General features: G+C 33.8%; 1 protein-coding gene across 1 annotated transcript; it reads left to right on the top strand.

The window, feature by feature from the left end:
- The first annotated feature begins 270 nt into the window (after positions 1–270).
- Positions 271–873, top strand: LOC141660017 (uncharacterized). The gene has a single exon (XM_074466973.1). It carries the CDS (start codon positions 271–273, stop codon positions 871–873), a length of 603 nt encoding a protein of 200 aa, XP_074323074.1.
- The last annotated feature ends 19,242 nt before the right edge of the window (positions 874–20,115 follow it).

The raw sequence follows: 20,115 nt of genomic DNA, 5'->3' as shown, positions 1-20,115 counted from the left end.
ATTACCTTTAAGTTGAGGCAAGTTATAGGTAGAAATATTCAAAGGCGCTACTTGAAGGAAAAGTTATAATCTGGCAGAAGTTTGCGGAGATGTTTTACATAAGTATTTTCCAAATTATATGCAAGACCAGTTAGAGATGAGGTTTCTGAATCTGAGACAAGAAGACGTGATTTATTTTAAGTACAATCAAGAAGGTCACTATTTGACGAAATGCCCAAGTGAAAAAGGAAAGCCGGAATTGACTTATTTAAATATGGAAATGTGGGCCATATGGGAAGGAACTGTAAGGAGCCTGTTCAGAAGGAAAATATGCTTAGGATTACTGAACCATCACCCTCTGTAGCACCAGCAGCACAACCAAGGGCAAGAACGTTCAACATGACAAGGAAAGATGTTATGCAGAATGTAGATGTGGTGACATGTATGCTTGATATAAACTCAGTAGAAGTTAAAGTGTTAATAGATTCTAGAAAAACTAGATCCTTTATTGCTGAAAGTGTTATTGCAAGATTAAAGTGTGTTGTATACCCTCTCGAACCTAATTTGATTAGAGAAGTAGCGAATCAAGAAAGAGTTATTGCCAAGAGAATTTGTCCCATTTGCGATAGGAATATAGAAGGTCGGCACTTTTCCGCTGACTTAATTCTTTTCAAGTTAAGAGAATTTGATGTTCTATTATGGATGGATTGGTTTTCAAACCACTATGTGCAAATCGAATGTAGAAGTAAGAAAGTGAAATTAGAGAGCAAAGATGGTATTGAAGTGACATTCAAAGGAAAGAAGCAAGAGAAGAAGTTTCTAATGGCTATCCAAACGAAAATACTGTTACGACATGGGTGTGAAGCGTATTTAGCACATCTTAAGGATGTATAAAAGGAGTCCTTAAGGATTGAAGATATTGCAGTAGTTAAAGATTTTTCCGATGACCTTCCAGATGAATTACCTGGACTACCTCTAGATCGAGAGGTCGAGTTTATGATTTATTTGGCTCCTGGAATGGAATCAATATCGAAAGCTCCATATCGAATGACACATGTCGAGATAAAAGAGTTAGCGACGTAATTGCAGGAATTGCTGGATAAAGGAGTTATTTTCCTGAGTGTATCCTTGAGGGGTGCACGAGTGCTATTTGTAAATAAGAAAAATGAAAGTCTGAGGCTGTGTATCAATTATCGCGAATTGATTGAGTTGTGGAATAAGAATAATTATCGAATAAGATACGGACACTCTGAGCTCTTGTGATGGTGTTTCGATTGACAAATGCGCCAGCTGTATTTATGGATCTCAGGAATAGAGTATTCAAGGAATATTTAGATAAGTTCGTGATCGTATTATTTATTGACGATATCAGGATATACTCCAAGACGAAGGAAAAATACATATGGAACATTTGAGGATTTCTTTAGAGATTTTGAGGAAATATAAGTTATATGCAAAGTTTCGAAGTGTGAGTTTTGGTTAAAGAAAGTTCAATTTTTTGGACATGTAGTTAACAGTGAAGGTATTAAAAGTAGACATAGCCAAAATAGAAGTTGTGACGAATTGGGATAGGCCTAAGACTCCTATAGAAGTCATAAGCTCTCTTGGATTAGCAGGGTATTACAGGAAATTTGTACAAGATTTTTCTAAGATTGCTGTCCCATTGACTAAGTTGATAAGGAAGAATGAAAAGTTTATTTGGACGGATAAGTGCGAAGGATTCTTTAAAAAGTTAAATAAAAGTGTGGTAACTACATCAGTGTAGGTTTCACCCAACGAAAAGGTAAGTTTTTGATCTACAGCGATCCTTCATATAAAGGGTTAGGTTGTGTGTTGATGCAGCACGGGAAAGTGATAGTATCTGTGACAAGGAAACTAATGCCACATGAGCAGAAATATCTTACGCATGATCTAGAATTAGCAGTGATTATAATCTTAAGGGCATTATTCGTATTGTGTAAAGTGTGAGATTTATACGGACCACAAAAGCTTAAAGTACATTATTACGTAGAAAGAATTGACTATATGGCGAAGGAGATGGTTGGAATTGATCAAAGATTATGATGGTATTATCAGTTATCCTCCCGGAAAGGCGAATGTTGTAGCAGATGCGCAAAGCCGTAAATGAGGGTTGAATATATTAAACTTCATTTGAGGAATTAATCAAGAATTTTGGGAAGTTGGAAATAGAAGTGTGAATTCCAGAAATTGGAAGTGAGGTAATGTATGCAATGACTTTTTAGCCGAAAATTTTAGAAAAGATTCGACGTCATCAAGAATAAATGATGAACAACGAGAATAATAAGTTATCTGGAAAAGAAATTAAGGCTCAAAAGGATAATAAAGCAATATACCAAGTTGCTCGCGTATCTGGAATTTTTAGTGTTATGGAACTGAAACACGAGATTCTTCATGAAGCGCATAACTCAAGATTATCGATTCACCATGAAAGTATAAAAATGTAAAAGGACTTAAGATAAAGTTATTGGTGGCCAAATAAATGCTATACGTGCTAGAAAGTAAAAGCGGAACATCAGCGACCGAGTGGATTGCTTCAACCACTAGACATACCTGAACGGAAATGGGAGCTTATCGCGATTAATTTCGTGGTAAGATTACCAAAGATTAAGTCTAATCATGACGCAATATTGGTAATAATTGATCAATTGACAAAGTCAACGCATTTCTTGTATATCAGTAAAAGATTCTCATTGGAAAATTTTAGTTGAGATGTATGTGGATGAAATTGTAATGCATCACGGAGTTCTAGTGTTTATCATATCCGGTAGAGATCCAAAATTTAACTCGAGATCATAGCGACAATTTCATAATCATTTGGAAGCTAAATTGAAAAATGAGTATGGCATATCATCCACAAAACATCGAACAAATCGAAAGGACTATTCAAACAATCAAAGATCCCCTACCTACTAGGACAAAGTTGGCGAACGCAAATTATTAGCCCATAGTTGATGCAACAGACAAAATAGAAAATGGAGGTGATTCGCAAAGGGCTGATTGCTGCTCAAGATCAACGGAAGAAAGATACAGATCAAAACAAGAAGGGACGTGATGTTCGCACCCGCAATCAAAGTATTGTTAAAGATCCCTCCATGGAAAGGTCTATCCAGATTTGGGAAGAACGGAAAGTTGAGTCCTAAATATATAGGACCATTCGAAGTGCTAAGGAAAATTGGAAAAATTAGCGTATAAGTTAGCGGTACCTCTGCAGATGTAACATCTTTATAACGCGTTTCATGTTTCTCTTCTGAAGAAGTATAATGCTGATACTAGTCATGTGATTGAGCTAGGACCCGTGGAAATTCAACGAGTTCTATCATATGTGGAGCATCCCGTATAAATTTTAGATCGTAAAGAAAAAGCGCTTAGGAATTAAATGGTGCCTCTAGTTAGAATTTTGTGGAGAAATCCCAGGATAGAAGAGTCATCTTTGAAATTAGAAAATGAATTGCAGGAGAAATATCCCCATTCTATTTGTTTAGATTAGATTCTGATGACGGAATCATTTTAAGAGGGTTAGAATGTAACGACTGAGATTTTCGCGAATTAATTATGCGAGTAAAGTGTAATTATGTGAATTATATGTTATTATGTGAGAATGGAAATAATTAAATAAATATTACATTTCAGTTTGATGTGTCAGCTAGTATAAAGAGAATGATTGTTAAGCATAGTTCAAAACGCTCAGCGTCGGGCCGTTAGTCAAGACGCGACCCGTTGCGTGAAGAATGAATATGAGTAAAAAGGAAAATTTTATGATTAAATATATTTCATTACGATACGTGATATGTGAATCTATGTTAAGGTGCATGATTATATGATTATATGCTTGTATGATATAATTTGGAATTTTAAAAAAAAGAAGTGCATTAATTGATATTTATATAGGTTATAAATGCATTTTTATTCTTTAAGAAAAATAGTTTTTAAAATTATTTTTATTTATAAATTTCGAATTCGATTTTATTAAATTCCTAAAATTATAAGCTATTTTATTATGTCACTCTTGTAATTTATAGATTTATGGTTTTATTTATAAAATGTATTATTTGTAACTAATAGATTAATAATTATTAGATTACCTAATTGCCCTTGCATGTATTTCCACTCACAATATAAGAGAAGGGTAGGAAAGTCATTAACCACCCCACTATCTCATTTCAACTTAACCAAATTACCATATCATCCTTGCATGCATTTTGTGCTAGTAGTGAGAGAAGGGTAGGTTGGTAATTTTACAATTCCAATAATATAAGCACATGGGAGAATCAAATAAAAGGATTGTAATTTCTACCACCACTTCATTCACATCATTTTCCATCTCCCCCCTCTTCTTCTTCTCTCTCGGCTCTCTCTCCCTCTCTTCTTCTCTCTCTCACCGAGCTCTCTTTCTCTCTCTCTCTCTCTCCTACATGCAACACCAAAATCTACTTAGAATTTAAATATCTTGCCATTGATCTTTATCATTTTCAATCCCATATTCATATATTCTTTGCATGCAAGTGTTTAAGAAAGTTTTTCATCAACATCTTTTGGTTATATCTAGGAAAACACAATTTCTTAGTGTATGACCTTAAGAGAGAGTATAGTACATAAGTTGTGTGATTTTCTTGGATTTGTTTTGGAGGTAGGTTCGACTTTTTTTCTATTAAAAAGGAATTTTAATTTTTATTCAAATTTTACAAAGGGTTTTGGTTCAAATATTTTGTTTTTCGTTCAAATAAATGAGTTTTGTAAAAGGGTTTTAATGTTCAATTGGTTTTGATGATATATATATATATATATAAACCTTTGTTATTGAGTTGGTTTCCTGGCATGCATGTAAATTCCTAAGTGTAATCAAGTTATATTTTATTTGGTTTGGAAAGAAGATGGGTTAAATGATTAGATCATGGGTTCAAATAAGTTAGATTTGTGATTTAGAGTATTGCATGTTGAGTTGATTGATTGCATGTCGATTCTACAAGTTGTTTTGTTGATTAATTGGGTTATTGTTTAATTTGGAAATAGAATTTGGTTTATATTGGATATGTGAGTAGATAAGTATGAATAAGTTAACTTTTGATTATTAAAAGCATGGATTTCATTCAGTTTTTAAAGGAATAAATGATTGGATTTATGCATGTAAAGGTTTTGTTTAAAAATAATGTTTTGTTTCGGTTTTTTTGGTTTAAAAGAAATGATTTCAAGAAGTGTTCTTGTTAGGAATGGATTAAAATAGGTTTAAATTGTAAATGGATCCTTGCATGTCAATATTTGATAAATTGTTTGTATTTTATTAAAAAAATGAATGGTATATGGTACGAAAAAGGGTTAATTCAAGTTGTTTGGTCAATTTGATTTTAGAGTCTAATTATTTGGTTGGTGTAAGATTGATTTGGTGTTTAAAAGATGTTTGGTTAGTTGCATGTCAAGTTAAGTGGTTGCATGTTGATTTCTTGGCTTGGTACAATTTTTTTGGTTCAAATTTTATAGTTAAAAATGAAGGAATAGTTGTTTGCTTGTCGAGTTATTTAGATCATGATTATTTTGTTAAGATATAGATTTAAGTATACAAGTATATACTTGCTATGTGTTACATGAGTACTCTATGATTAGCTTGAATATATGAGTTAAGTATATAAGTATATACTACTAAGTGCTATGTGAATATTCTGTGATTATACTCATGTATATAAGTTAAGCTTTAATACGAGTTGGGATAATCGTTAGACGTTCAGGGAACGTCGAGTACGAATAAGTATCTAATTAGGGATTATGTTTTGGATTGTAGATTCAGATAGCGGAGGTATTCGGGATTGTAGATTCAAATAGTAGAGGCATTCAGGCTAGAAAAGGGAAAGGAAACTTAGATGGCAGTAGTTCAGCTTCGGTAGTTCAGTTTCAATAAAGCAGGAAAGTGATTTAAGGCAAGTAACTATGCCTTGTCTTATTACTTGATATTTCTAATGCCATGATTAAGTAGTGATAAACTTGTTATTAATTTCTGAAAAACCCTAATATTGATTCTTATGATAACTTGTTGTTGGATCATGTTCGTCCCGTTTATAACAATTTGATTAATTCATACCCTATTACATTTCTTATTTCCTTTGTCACCCTATGATCTCGTAAATCCTAATAGAACCTTTATGAATTTCCTTGCAAAATATTTTGATTAACCTGAATTCTTCATTAACTTGAATACCTTTGCCTTGTTGATTAATTCCCTTGTATACTTCGAACTTGATTTCTAGTATTGCTTCAATAACTCCCTATATTGACCATTGCTTATAATTTGAATTCCTTGAACTACCTTTGTTTGATACCTATCCTTTATTTCCATATCCAAACTTTGTAACTAGATATACGCCATGTACTACACTTGATATCAGACAGTCCTACCTTTGTTGATTATCGTTATTACTCTTTTTCAATACTTTCTTCCTTAGTTGTTGAATTATTGGTAATTATCCTTGATGATCTCGCTTGTGAGAAGATAATTTAATTTCTGATAAGAGTCCCATAACTCCAATCCTCGACTGATAATTTAAATCCTATTGTTTAGAATCCTTGTAATTTCTCCATGGCATCAGTTTTATAAAAGATAATCGCTCTTTAACAAAAGATTATTTTCTTGATTTAGTGGATTGGACTCAGGCGCAAGTCCCTTTCACACCAATTGATAGGCTTAAATATTACCTAAGGATCCCATTATATTTGAGAACCCAGCGAGGTTCAGGATTACTTCGCGGCTGATCACCGGCTGTAATCCGTAGCATCCTAAATTTAAGTTTTTGAAGTTGTTTTGATTATAAATATTTATAAAATGATGCCATGATACCATATATCTTGTCCATGATGCTATTATACCTTTATGATATGATTCTCCTGCTATTGAGTTGCGATGAATATCGGCTTTCACCCTATCTTAATCCTTGATTCTTGAAAGCCCAAACCTTTCTTCATAACCTTATATAGCCAAACATAGAAATCTGCCACCTAGAGAATTAAAAGTAGAATGCCTCATAGTTTGTTATTGTTATTATTATTGCATTATAGAACTACTATGCAGTTACTTGTTGAGCTTTTGTGCTCATATATATTTGCGTTACTCTAACCATGGCAGTTAAGAAAGAAGATGACAGAACTTACGCGTTCAGCTCGCATGAGCGTTCCTGGCTGTCCCTACCGTGTCATGGGTTTCCGGATGCCAGAGCAGGTAGCAGTGAGTATGACTACGCGCATTAGTTGGAAGGTGGTAAAGATGCAATGGGTTATATGTAGGTTCCAAATCGGAATCGATTGTGTAAATTAATGATTATTTTGGGTTGTTATATAACTTATCTGGTTGGTAGTTGTAGATCCTGTTAATAGTTAATCGGGGTTTAATATACATAATATTTCATAGAAAATTCTCAATATTACCACTACACTTTTTAATATATAATTGGAGTAGTGATGTCTCCCACAATATTTCCAAAAAATATAACCAAAAAAATACATTTGAAATTTTTATAAAATAATTAGTTCAAAAAAAGATACAAGAAATACTTGTTTTTGAATAAATCTTTATTTAAGATGATTCTTGAAAGTTCAATAGTTTGGTTATGGTTGAACTGATCATTAAACCCTACTTTCCACTATTCTTTAACTCCACACAATTTAATAAGTAATCGAGCTCGATATCTATATTCGATAAACTTATCAAGTCGATTCGAGTTTTATTATTGTGTGGCTCAAACTTGAATCGAGATTGACTCATACTCGGCTTGATTCGTTAAATTTGACTCAATAAACTAATTATGTACATATAAAGTTATTTAAGTCATAGAAAAATACTGGATGAAAGACAACAATAAAAAATTCCCAGACATTATTATTATTTATTTGATGGATGTACCGCCCCAATATGCTCACAAGACACGACTCTACGATTATCGTGTCCACTATATATGCCTATAACAGTAGCGTAACTGTAGCGTAACTACCTAAAATGTTAATAATATCAAAGTATCTTTTGAGCAAGATTGAAGATAGTTATTTAATCTAAAGAATGATTATTTCAATAACTCGACATAGAACAAGGACAGGAAAATAATACTATGTTACAGTGAAATCAGTACATTATGAAAATTTGGTATGTACATAATGATCTTGGGAAATGCAGTGAAGAAATTGTCAACTGGAGTCCATAAAAAGTTTATTAATATGTTCAGGAAACAAAGTAATAATATAGAAGACACTCGATGTAGTTCCGAGGTTTAGTTTGAAGACCTATATAATTATACATGAAGTTGATTGTATAAGGTAGAAGATTTAACAAGGGTCCATAGGGTTTGTAATACGAAGGCCTGAGAGTGGAATTAGTCATCTGTGAATCAGACAAATTGCACTAGGCATCAGTGAACGCTGAAGGAAAATGAAATATTATCATTTGAAAAATTATAACGTAAGGACTCGCATCTTGGCATTAATGATCTATAGTTTATAAGAAGACTCTGAGACTTGAAGACTGGAAAGGTACATCTCAATATCAACAGGAATCAAAGCTAAAGCTAGGTCTAGACGCCTTAAAAGTTTCCAAGGCAATGATGATGTGCTAGTCACCTTCTAGGTTCAGTGTGTTAGAAATATTTTACGTAGAAAAAGTTAAATGCATCTTGTCGCCTTCAAAGGAAATAACCTTAAAAATATGGCAATGCGCTAGTAACAACCTGATATGCAAGACATATCTGTACATAACAAAACAAAGTAATATTGACAATCTTAAGGATAAGTTGTATGATAATCTAAATTTATATTTTGTAATTATACTCATTAAGTTTATAAAAATGTTAAGTAGATTAGAATGGAGAATTTTTCCGTGAACATCCTTCAAACTAAGGAATAAACTTTGGAAAAAGATCAAATCTTGATCAAGCCTTAGAGAGAAGTGTAGCAGCTTGGATTTAAATAATATTATTCTTGAAAAAATATTCTAAAATACATTTATATGACTCGATCAGCAATCTGGACGCGTATTTATTAGCGTCTTTATTGAGGTACTTGTTTTATCTCGTTTTGTGTACATTTGAATGTGTTATATGAGTTTTCAAGGTCTCCTGTTAATTTAGGTAATGTTCCGGTTTCTCAAAAATTAATGGACTGGGACCCTACAGGAATGTCAAAGCACACAAAATTCATATTTTTATTTTTATCAAATCATTCATATTCCATATATTATTTATAAGAAGACTCTGAGACTTGAAGACTAGAAAGGTACATCTCAATATCAACAGGAATCAAGGGTAAAGCTAGGTCTAGACGCCTTAAAAGTTTCTAAGGGAATAATAATGTGCTAGTCACCGTCTAGGTCCAGTTGGAAATATATTACGTTAAAAAAGTCAAATACATCTTGTCGCCTTCAAAGGAAATAACCTTGAAAATATGGCAACGCGCTAGTAACAACGTGATATGCAAGACATGTCTGTACATAACAAAACCAAGAAGTAATATTGATAATCCTAAGAATAAGTTGTATGATAATCTAAATTTGTATTTTCTAATTATAATCATTAAGTTTATAAAAATGTTAAGTAGATTAAGCTGGAGAATTTTTCTGTGAACATCCTTCAAACTAAGGAATAAACTCTTGAAAAAGATCAAATCTTGATCATGCCTTAGAGAGAAGTGTAGCAGCTTGGATTTAAAAAATATTGTTCTAGAAAAAATATTTTAAAATACATTTATATGACTCGATTGGCAATCTGGACGCGTATTTATTAGCGTCTTTATTGAGGTACTTGTTTTATCTCGTTTTGTGTACATTTGAATGTGTTATATGAGTTTTGAGGGTCTCCAGTTAATTTAGGTAATGTTCCGGTTTCTCAAAAATCAACGGACTGGGACCCTATAGGAACGTCAAAGCACACAAAATTCATATTTTTATTTTTATCAGATCATTCATATTTCATATATTATTTATAAGAAGACTCTGAGACTTGAAGACTAGAAAGGAACATCTCAATATCAACAGGAATCAAGGGTAAAGTTAGGTCTAGACGCCTTAAAAGTTTCTAAGGGAATAATGATGTGCTAGTCACCGTCTAGGTCCAGTTGGAAATATATTACATTAAAAAAGTCAAATGCATCTTGTCGCCTTCAAAGGAAATAACCTTGAAAATATGGCAACGCGCTAGTAACAACGTGATATGCAAGACATGTTTGTACATAACAAAACCAAGAAGTAATATTGACAATCCTAAGAGTAAGTTGTCTGATAATCTAAATTTGTATTTTCTAATTATAATCATTAAGTTTATAAAAATGTTAAGTAGATTAAACTGGAGAATTTTTCTGTGAACATCCTTCAAACTAAGGAATAAACTCTGGAAAAAGATCAAATCTTGATCATGTCTCAGAGAGAAGTGTAGCAGCTTGGATTTAAATAATATTGTTCTAGAAAAAATGTTCTAAAATGCATTTATATGACTCGATCAGCAATCTGGACGCATATTTATTAGCGTCTTTATTGAGGCACTGGTTTTATCTCATTTTGTGTACGTTTGAATGTGTTATATGAGTTTTCAGGGTCTCCTGTTAATTTAGGTAATATTTTGGTTTCTAAAAAATTAACGGACCGGGACCCTACTTGGACGTGAAAGCCCACAAAATTCACATTTTTATTTTTATCAAATCATTCATATTTCATATATTCTTTATAACAAGACTCTGAGACTTGAAGACTTGAAAGGTACATCTCAATATCAACATGAATCAAGGTTAAAGCTAGGTCTAGACCCTTAAAAGTTTCTAAGGGAATAGTGATGTGCTAGTCACCTTCTAGGTTCAGTGTGTTGAAAATATTTTACGTAGAAAAAGTCAAATGCATCTTGTCCCCTTCAAAGGAAATAACCTTGAAAATATGGCAACGCGCTAGTAATAGCGTGATATGCAAGACATAAAGAAAACAATCTGATATATATATAGATATAGGTGTTTAATGTAAAACTGAGGAAATAAAGTACACGTGAAAGCTGTGTTTATTAATAATCCGTACAATACAATATATAGAAAACTACAGATAAGAGAATGGCTAAAAACTAGGATCACACACAGTAATCCACTCCTACAATGACTCTAACCAACATCGTGCATGCACCTACAACTTCTCTTCTAACTGATGATTTAAACATATATGCAAGACTTATTCAAACGTGGAGTATACCACTCAGCTGAATAAAAACAATCAAATAAAACAATGCACATAAATCAAATAAATGTTTCATATTATCCAACAATCACCCCCTCAATATGAAACTTATTTATTTAACTCTTTAACGCCCAACAACATCCTCATCTTTTCAAACTTGACCATGGTGAGTCCCTTTGTCATGATATCTGCACGTTGCAACTCAGAGTTGATATGCCTGATGACTATCTCCTTCCTTTCCACACATTCACGAATGAAATGATATCGTACATCGATGTGTTTGCTCCTGCCATGAAACACTGGGTTTTTTGTTAAATCTATAGCAGACCTATTATCAATATATAATGTGACTGGACCTATTTATTCCCCTGTGATCTTACTTAACAAATTCTTTAAACAAATCGCCTGACAGGTAGCTGCGGTGGTAGTCATGAACTCTGCCTCGCAAGATGATAATGCAACACACCTTTGTTTCTGAGAGACCCAGGTTATGAGACTATTATTCAAATAAAAAACCATTCCCCCTGTGCTTTTTCTGTCATCTGTTTGCCCAGCTAAGTCACTGTTTGAGTATCCCATGAGCATGTTGTTTGTATTGTGCCTGGAGTACACTAAACCAAAATCTAGAGTTCCTTTAACATACCTGAGGATCTGCTTCATAACATGTTTGTGCATAATAGTGGGCTTCTCCATAAAACGACCCACTATACCCACTGCATAGGCAATGTCCGGGCGAGTGTGAACAAGATAACGCAACCCCCCGACCATACTTTTGTACACCGTTGGATCCACCAGCGTGCCACCTTCGTCTTTAGTAATTTGTTCCTTTGGGTCCATAGGATATTTAGTGGGATTACATTCTCCCATTCCTGCCTTCTGCAACACCTTGCGAGCATATCCTGTTTGTTTAAGCTCAATAAAATCATCCCCTTGATTCACTTCTATTCCCAAGTAGTACGTCAGCTTTCCCAGGTTGTTCATCTCGAACTGATCACTCATCTGTTGCTTAAACTCTTCAATGACAGCAATGCTGGTGCCTGTAATCAGTAGGTCGTCTACATATACTCCAATAATGAGTGTATCACTGCCTTTATTTTTAGTATATACCGCATACTCATGTGGACACTTGGAAAAACCCATGATCTCAAGACTCTTGTTGAGCTTCGCATACCAGGCTCGCGGAGCCTGTCTTAAACCATAGAGTGCTTTTATCAGCTTGTAAACCAAGCATTCTTGTCCCTCCTTGACAAATCCCTGTGGTTGAGTAACATAGACTTCTTCCTCTATCTCGCAATTCAGGAACGCTGTTTTAACATCTAAGTGATGTACCTCCCAACCATACTTTGCTGCCAAAGCCAACAGCAGCCTAACAGTCTCGAGTCTGGTGACAGGAGCGAATATTTCATAGAAATCCACTCCTCGTTCCTGAACGTATCCCTTCGCTACAAGCCTTGCCTTGTATTTTATTATTTCACCATGTGCATCTCGCTTGATCTTGTAGACCCACTTCAGCCCAATCACCTTACGATCTGCAGGTAACTCCATTAGTTTCCAGGTATTATTTTGCTCGATGGAATTCATTTCTTGCTGTATTGCTTCCCTCCAGTTCTTCTCCTTGATAGCTTGCTCATAGTTTCTTGGCTCATCCATTCCCATTAATAACAACTCGTCATCTAATTCGATTTCTTCAGTGTTGTTATATATGTCAACAATCGAAGCAAAACGTTTTGGTTCACTGCTAACTTCTGTTTCCGAGCTTTGAGTTCTTGATAGTGATGAGCCTCGTGTGTTTGACTATGATTGAGGTGTACCCATCTCAGTTTCCGAATTAGAACTTAAATGCTGAGATAAACCTTGTGTGCTTGACTGTGATTCTGGTGTACCCATCACAGTTTCCGAATCAGAGCTCAACTGCTGAGAAGCGTCAGTATATCGTTCATTATTTGTGAAGCTGTCCACAACAGTGAATGTATGCTCACGACTACAGGTTAGAATACCTTGCTGAGCTTTGTTCCAGTTCCAAGTTTTTCCCTCCTCGAAAATTACATCTCTGCTTACCAAGATACGATCCGTTTCCGGATCATATAAACGATAGGCTTTGGTTCCAGGCTCAGTTCCCAGATGCACCACCTCCTTGCTTCTATCTTCTAATTTCTTTGTGTAGAATCCTGGCACCTTCATGTGACCCAAGCACCCAAATATTTTTACATGTCCAATGTTCGGTTTCTCACCTTTCCATGCCTTATAAGGTGTTTGTCCGTTCATGGAGCATGTGGGAAGCCTGTTAAGAAGATATACAGAATGCCTCACAGCTTCTCCCCATAACGTCATCGGCAGCTCCATTTGTTTTAGTAGACTACGAGCCATAGCAACTACAGTGCGGTTTCTACGCTCTACTACTCCGTTCTGCTGAGGGGAGTATGGAGCCGTATATTGCCTTGTGATTCCATTTTCTGCACAAAAAGCCTCGAAATCTTTAGAACAGAATTCCCCTCCACGATCAGTTCTAAGAGTTTTAACCCGCTTCTCTGTTTCATTCTCCACTCTAGCTTTAAAACTTTTAAACATTGCTAATGCCTCGTCCTTTCCCTTTAACATGTAAACCCACATCCAACGACTATAATCATCTACAAGAAGCAGAAAATACTTAATACCTCCCTTAGTTGCTGGTGAAATCGGACCACAGAGGTCTCCATATACTAGCTCTAGTCCTTGCTTTGCGTGAAAATTTGATTGAGAAGGAAATGGCTTACTTACCTATTTTGCCATTAGATAGTCCGTGCAAACACCTTTTGGCTGAGAAAACTTAGGCATACCATGTACCATTTGCATCGAGTGCATCAGCATCAAAGCTTGAAAATTAACGTGGCCTAAACGTGAATGCCATAACCAAGACACTTCTTCACAGCTTGTTTTCAAACATGTACCTTTTGCAGTCTCAATAATGATTTTATACAGTCTGTTAGGAGACCTCTTCACTTTCATAAGTAATTTTCTTTGTGTATCATACACCCATAAATATTCACCATTTAGGACCACCTTATTCCCAACTTCAGAAAGTTGCCCAAGACTGATTATGTTATTTCGAAGCATGGGAATAAAATATACCTCATCGAGTATACGCTCCTCACCATTTTTGCATGAGAGAATAACAAAACCCTTTCCTTTAATATCCACCGTCGATCCATCCCCGAACCTTACTTGACCTGTCACATTTTCGTTTAGCTCCTTAAACTTGGATCTTTGTCCGGTCATATGGTTGCTTGGTCCATTATCCAGATACCATAAATTCGACTCCACTTGTTCACTACTTTGTTTGAGCTTTGGTACCACCTTCCTTTCATTTATCAACATCAGGTCTTCTTTCGTTTCTCTGTGTTCAGTCAGCAATAAAGCAGGCCCATCGTCCTCAACTTGATTCATATTAATTTCATGTTGTTGATCTCGTTCCTTTCGGGGATTTTTACACTCAGCTGCGTAATGACCGTAAGCACTACAATTATAGCATCGTAGCCTGCTTTTGACACGTCCAACACGACCACTATTTCTTCCTCGGAATCTCTGGCTGGGGGAACCGTCAACATCACCTTTGTTGTTGCGTTTAATCCACTCGTCCCTTGTCATTAATAACTTTCCATCAGCTCCTTCCCGTTTGGACCACTCCTCTTCTGTGAGTAAGAGTTGTCCTCCCCCATCTTCTGTTTGTCATTTCACACGTTCCTCGTGAGCCTTCAAGGAACCCACAGCTTCCTCAACTGACATGGTGTCTATATCACCGAACTGTTCGATGGTAGAGACAATGTGGAGAAATTTTGATGGTACATCACGAAGCAGTTTTTTCACCACGTAGCTCTCCTTCATCTCCTCTCCCAGAGCACGTATCTTAGTTACCATTCCGTTTAGCTTTAAATAGAACTCATCTAGCTAATCACTATCCTTCATACTCAAGGATTCAAACTCACTCCTTAGTGTCTGGATCCTGGCTTTTTTCACGCACTCTGCTCCCTGACACATAGTCTCAATAGCCTCCCAGGCTTCTTTGGCTGTTTCTTTATCAGCCACAGATAACAGAATATCTTCAGGTATCCCCTGGTATATGGTAGCCAGGGCGATCTTGTCTTGTCTGTCATCAACTGCAGCTCCCTTTTCTTTGTTCTCGATTGCATTCCACACCCCCTGAGCCTTCATAAACACTTTCATCTTAAGTGCCCATGCTGTGTAGTTACTCCTGGCCAACATCGGATAATTCAACCCTATTGCTCCTTCCTTCAGCTTGCTAGTCTCCGTAGTTGTCATTTTTGGCATATACTTGGGCATACAATAATCCTAGGCTCTGATACCAAATAAAGAAAACAATCTGATATATATATATATATATAGATATAGGTGTTTAATGTAAAACTGAGGAAACAAAGTACACGTGAAAGCTGTGTTTATTAATAATCCATACAATACAATATATAGAAAACTACAGATAAGAGAATGGCTAAAAACTAGGATCACACACAGTAATCCACTCCTACAATGACTCTAACCAACATCGTGCATGCACCTACAACTTCTCTTCTAACTCATGATTTAAACAGATATGCAAGACTTATTCAAACGTGGAGTATACCACTCAGCTGAATAAAAACAATCAAATAAAACAATGCAAATAAATCAAATAAATGTTTCATATTATCCAACAAGACATGTCTCTACATAACAAAACCAAGTAATATTGACAATCCTAAGAATAAGTTGTATGATAATATAAATTTGTATTTTGTATTTTGTATTTTGTAATTATACTCATTAATTTATAAATATGTTAAGTAAATTAGACTGGAGAATTTTTGTGTGAACATCCTTCAAGCTAAGAAATAAAATATTAGTTAGTTTCTTTTAAACTATCACATTAACTCTAACAATATTTAGTTGAAAGGACCTCAAAGAAGGGCCCGCCAATTTGTTAAAACTTGCTTCAGAAAATAAAGCCTGGTAAAAAAAACAAGGTGCAAGGAGAAATGCTTTCATAAAATCAAACATTACAAAGATAGCGGAAGCCTTCTTTTCTTGTGCGATTCTAAGGCTTGCATAGAGAATCCGTCTTTTGCTTGAATCTGTCGTTGATTCATGGAATGGCTGAGCGGATTAGTAATGCATCAAAGATGCTATAAGCAAATGGGCTAATAAAAAACCTTGCAGGGAGCCATTTCTTTGTGCAATAACAACTTTGCAGCAAAGGCAGATATGGAGTTGTGATTAAAAGAAACACCAGGGAGCATATTTTGTTTGGAACAAGAGTGCTGCAGCAAGGCAATGTTTGATCGTTACACACGACTTTCAGCAAGAGAAACCAGGAATTGTTACATTGGCAAGGTGGTTAAGCCTTGTACATTCTTGGAGAATGTCAGTTGGCATTCCTCTTCAGCTTTTTAAGTTTCTCCTCAAGCTCTCGAAGCTCTTCCTTATTTTTTCTAACCTCTTCCTTCTTCCTTCTCACCTTGGATGTTGAAATTGGGAAGAAATAGTCTGCTGCTGTATATTATCATAAAAACAATGCAACAACTTCAGTCATGTATACATATTTTACAACTAAAAATTAATAATTAATTTCAGAAAACTACACTGAGAGTCACAAGGCTTGATCTTACCACAATACAGGGTCTAACTTCTACAGGTGGAAACCCTATTTTGCTTCTGCTTGAGATATAGGAATTCCGGATCGTAGGGATCTGCAAGGAAGTTATTTCTAAATCCTTGCTTGACAGCATTAGGCACCAAATCACAGACCTTAACTATGCCGTATGTGTTGGCAAGGTGGTATTTAAGCCTTGTAATGTAAATATTGTGTCCACAATATTTACACTCAACATAGGGTTTATCACCCTTCCGCACCTTGGTGCCATGCTCCCAGGGTTAGTCAACTTCTGGATTATTCACTGTGTATATTGTGGAGTATAAATACTTTTACATTACAAGCTAATCAAAATTCTTAAAATTTAGTAACCATTATTATATACAGGCACCGAACATTAATAGAGATAATGAGTCAAAAAAAAAATATATGTATTCTTAGACATATATATTAGCAATTAGAATAATTCATAATTCAAATGAATAATGTTGTGTGCATAAGTCAAATTATGGATCTATATCAAAATATTGGAAACTTGTACATGTATACAAATTGAACATGGTTAGAGTACCTATTCATATTTCTTACCACACCTTAACAAAAATTCAATCAATTTCAATTTTATGATTAAGTATTTATAATTTACTATCGTCCCTAATTGAAAATGATAAAAAGACATACATACAATAAATTAGTTATGAAATGATAGTCATAAGTGCCATAATAAGATCTGACATAAAATATTTAGATCTGACATGTGAAATATAAAATAGATGTAAATACAAACTTACTTCTTGTTGATCATGCCCAGAGACTCGATTTATAGGTAGAAAATCCATAAACTAAGAGGCCAAATTTTGTGTACTATGGTACTTTACAAAATCAATTGAAAGAACTAAATGATTGAGGAGGCCTCGAATACAATCAATGGATGATAGAATATAGAATAGAAATATTAAGGGGCACGGCTGCTAGTATGCTACACTGAAAATTTATTATAAGATAGAAGATAGAATTTAGGACAGAGAGAAGTGTGTAAGGCGGCCAATGTAATACACTGAGAATGTATTATATTTATATAAAGGAGTCAAGACATACACTATATAGGCTTTGGACATTATAATTTGACCGTTTTAACCTTCCCATTCTATATTTAAATTCGGTATAAGTTTTAATTATTATATGCATCTGCTTGAATATAACTAATAATTTATTTATTTTGTAGACCTAGTTTTATTATTTAATATAAAATCTTTATTAATATTTATTAAAAATAGAAAAAAATGTAATTTAAAAATTTTAAAAAATAGTTTTGTCTAACATTATTCTTATGGTGGTATATGAGATATTAAAAAAAAGTTGACCAAAAATGAGTCAACGAACCCCAACAAAATAATATATCCATAAGAAAGTATACACATGCACAAAAAGCTTTTCCAATATATTTTAATAAATTTAAAATTTATGTTTATTTTTGTATAAAAATATACATCTTATATTTAAAGTAAGATATCTTACAATTCTCAAATTAATAAGATAATTGTACATATATCATATTCGTAATTATAAATTGAAAAAGAAAAGAATGTGTAATATGTATTGTACAAATTTCTTTTCGTTTTAAAAATACATGACAAATAAGAAATTTTTTGAATATATCGTCAAATTTATAACATATGTAATAAGATATTAAAAAAAAAGTTATCCACCATAGATATAATATTAAAAGATTGTGAATGAAAAAAACATACTTGCGCTTGTTGGAATTTATAAATTAAATACTATAATTCAATTTTATCAGTTAAATTTTAATTTATATAATAAAGAAAATTTTAAGTTTACTATTGTCAATATCAAACTTAATAATAATTTCATTATATTATAAAACACTAAAATTGTATAAAGTTATATAAATTAGAATTTCATTCAATAATATGTAAATTGGTTGCATTCTTTCAATGAAAATTAAATATAAAATCAATATTTAATGTTAATTCACGAGAGAACACTCAAATTTTTACTCTAAGGCTTGCAATGGATTTTACACAACATCAATGACAAATACTATACGACAACAAATCAAATTCATTGTTAAATAAAATTGTAATATCAAAAATTTATATAAAGAAGTTTTGATAAACATTAAAGAAAATAAAGAAAATAAAATATGTACTAGAATAAATTTAGTAATGCAAATTGATATACATAATATTTCATAGAAAATTCACAACATTACCACTATACTTTTTAATGTATAATTTGAGTAGTGATGTCTCCAACAATATTTCCAAAAAATATATCCAAAAAAAATATATTTGAAATTTTTATAAAATAATTAGTTCAAAAAAAGATACAAGAAATACTTGTTTTTGAATAAATCTTTATTTGAGATGATTCTTGAAAGTTCAATAGTTAGCTTATGGTTGAACTGATCATTAAACCCTACTCGCCACTATTCTTTAACTCAACACAATTTAATAAGTATTCTAGCTGGATATCTATATTCGATAAACTTATCAAGTCTATTCAAGTTTTATTAGTGTGTGGCTCAAACTTCAATCCAGATTGACTCATACTTGGCTTGATTGGTTATTTAAGTTGTTTAAGTCATATAAAAATAGTGGATGAAAGACAACAATAAACAATTCCCAGACTTTATTATTGTCTATTTGATGGATGTACCCCCCAATATGCTCACAAGACACTACTATACCATTGTCGTGTCCACTACATATACCTATAACACTAGCGTAACTGCCTAAAACGTTAATACTATCAAAGTATCTTTTGAGCAAGATTGAAGATAGTTATTTAATCTAAAAAAGGATGGTTTGAATAGCTCGACATAGATCAAGGACAGGAAAATAAGGACAGGAAAATAATACTATGTTACAGTGAAAGCGTCTTAGGTGGCATGTACAAGGGAGAAAATCTAATGGGATGCTTAGACACCCTGGTGACTCTCAACAATAGAGAATCATCGATGGAAAGTTTCCTGAATTTAGCGAGGAATTTAGAAATCTACGGCTTGGACTTTGTACAGATGGCATGAATCCATATCGCACTATGAGCTCTAACCACAACACATGGCCAGTTCTTTTGAATGTTTATAATTTGCCTCTGTGGTTATGCATGAAGCGTAAGTACATAATATTGACATTGCTAATTAATCTGAGGTCCTAAGGAAGTGGGGAATAACATAGATGTTTATCTTTAGCCGCTTATTGAAGACTTAAAAAATCTTATGGGACGAAGGTGTAACACTTTATGATGCTTATAGTCAATCTGATTCAACTTTGCGTGCCATGATATTTTGCAT

This window comes from Apium graveolens, chromosome 5 (assembly GCF_009905375.1).
Source record: "Apium graveolens cultivar Ventura chromosome 5, ASM990537v1, whole genome shotgun sequence".
Taxonomy (NCBI): domain Eukaryota; kingdom Viridiplantae; phylum Streptophyta; class Magnoliopsida; order Apiales; family Apiaceae; genus Apium; species Apium graveolens.
Note: the sequence above shows the minus strand (reverse complement) of the source record. Positions and strands in the feature narration are given on the sequence as shown.

Excerpts from the sequence above, each read along its gene's own strand:
- LOC141660017 (XM_074466973.1), top strand. The coding sequence starts at position 271 with ATGGGAAGGAACTGTAAGGAGCCTGTTCAGAAGGAAAATATGCTTAGG.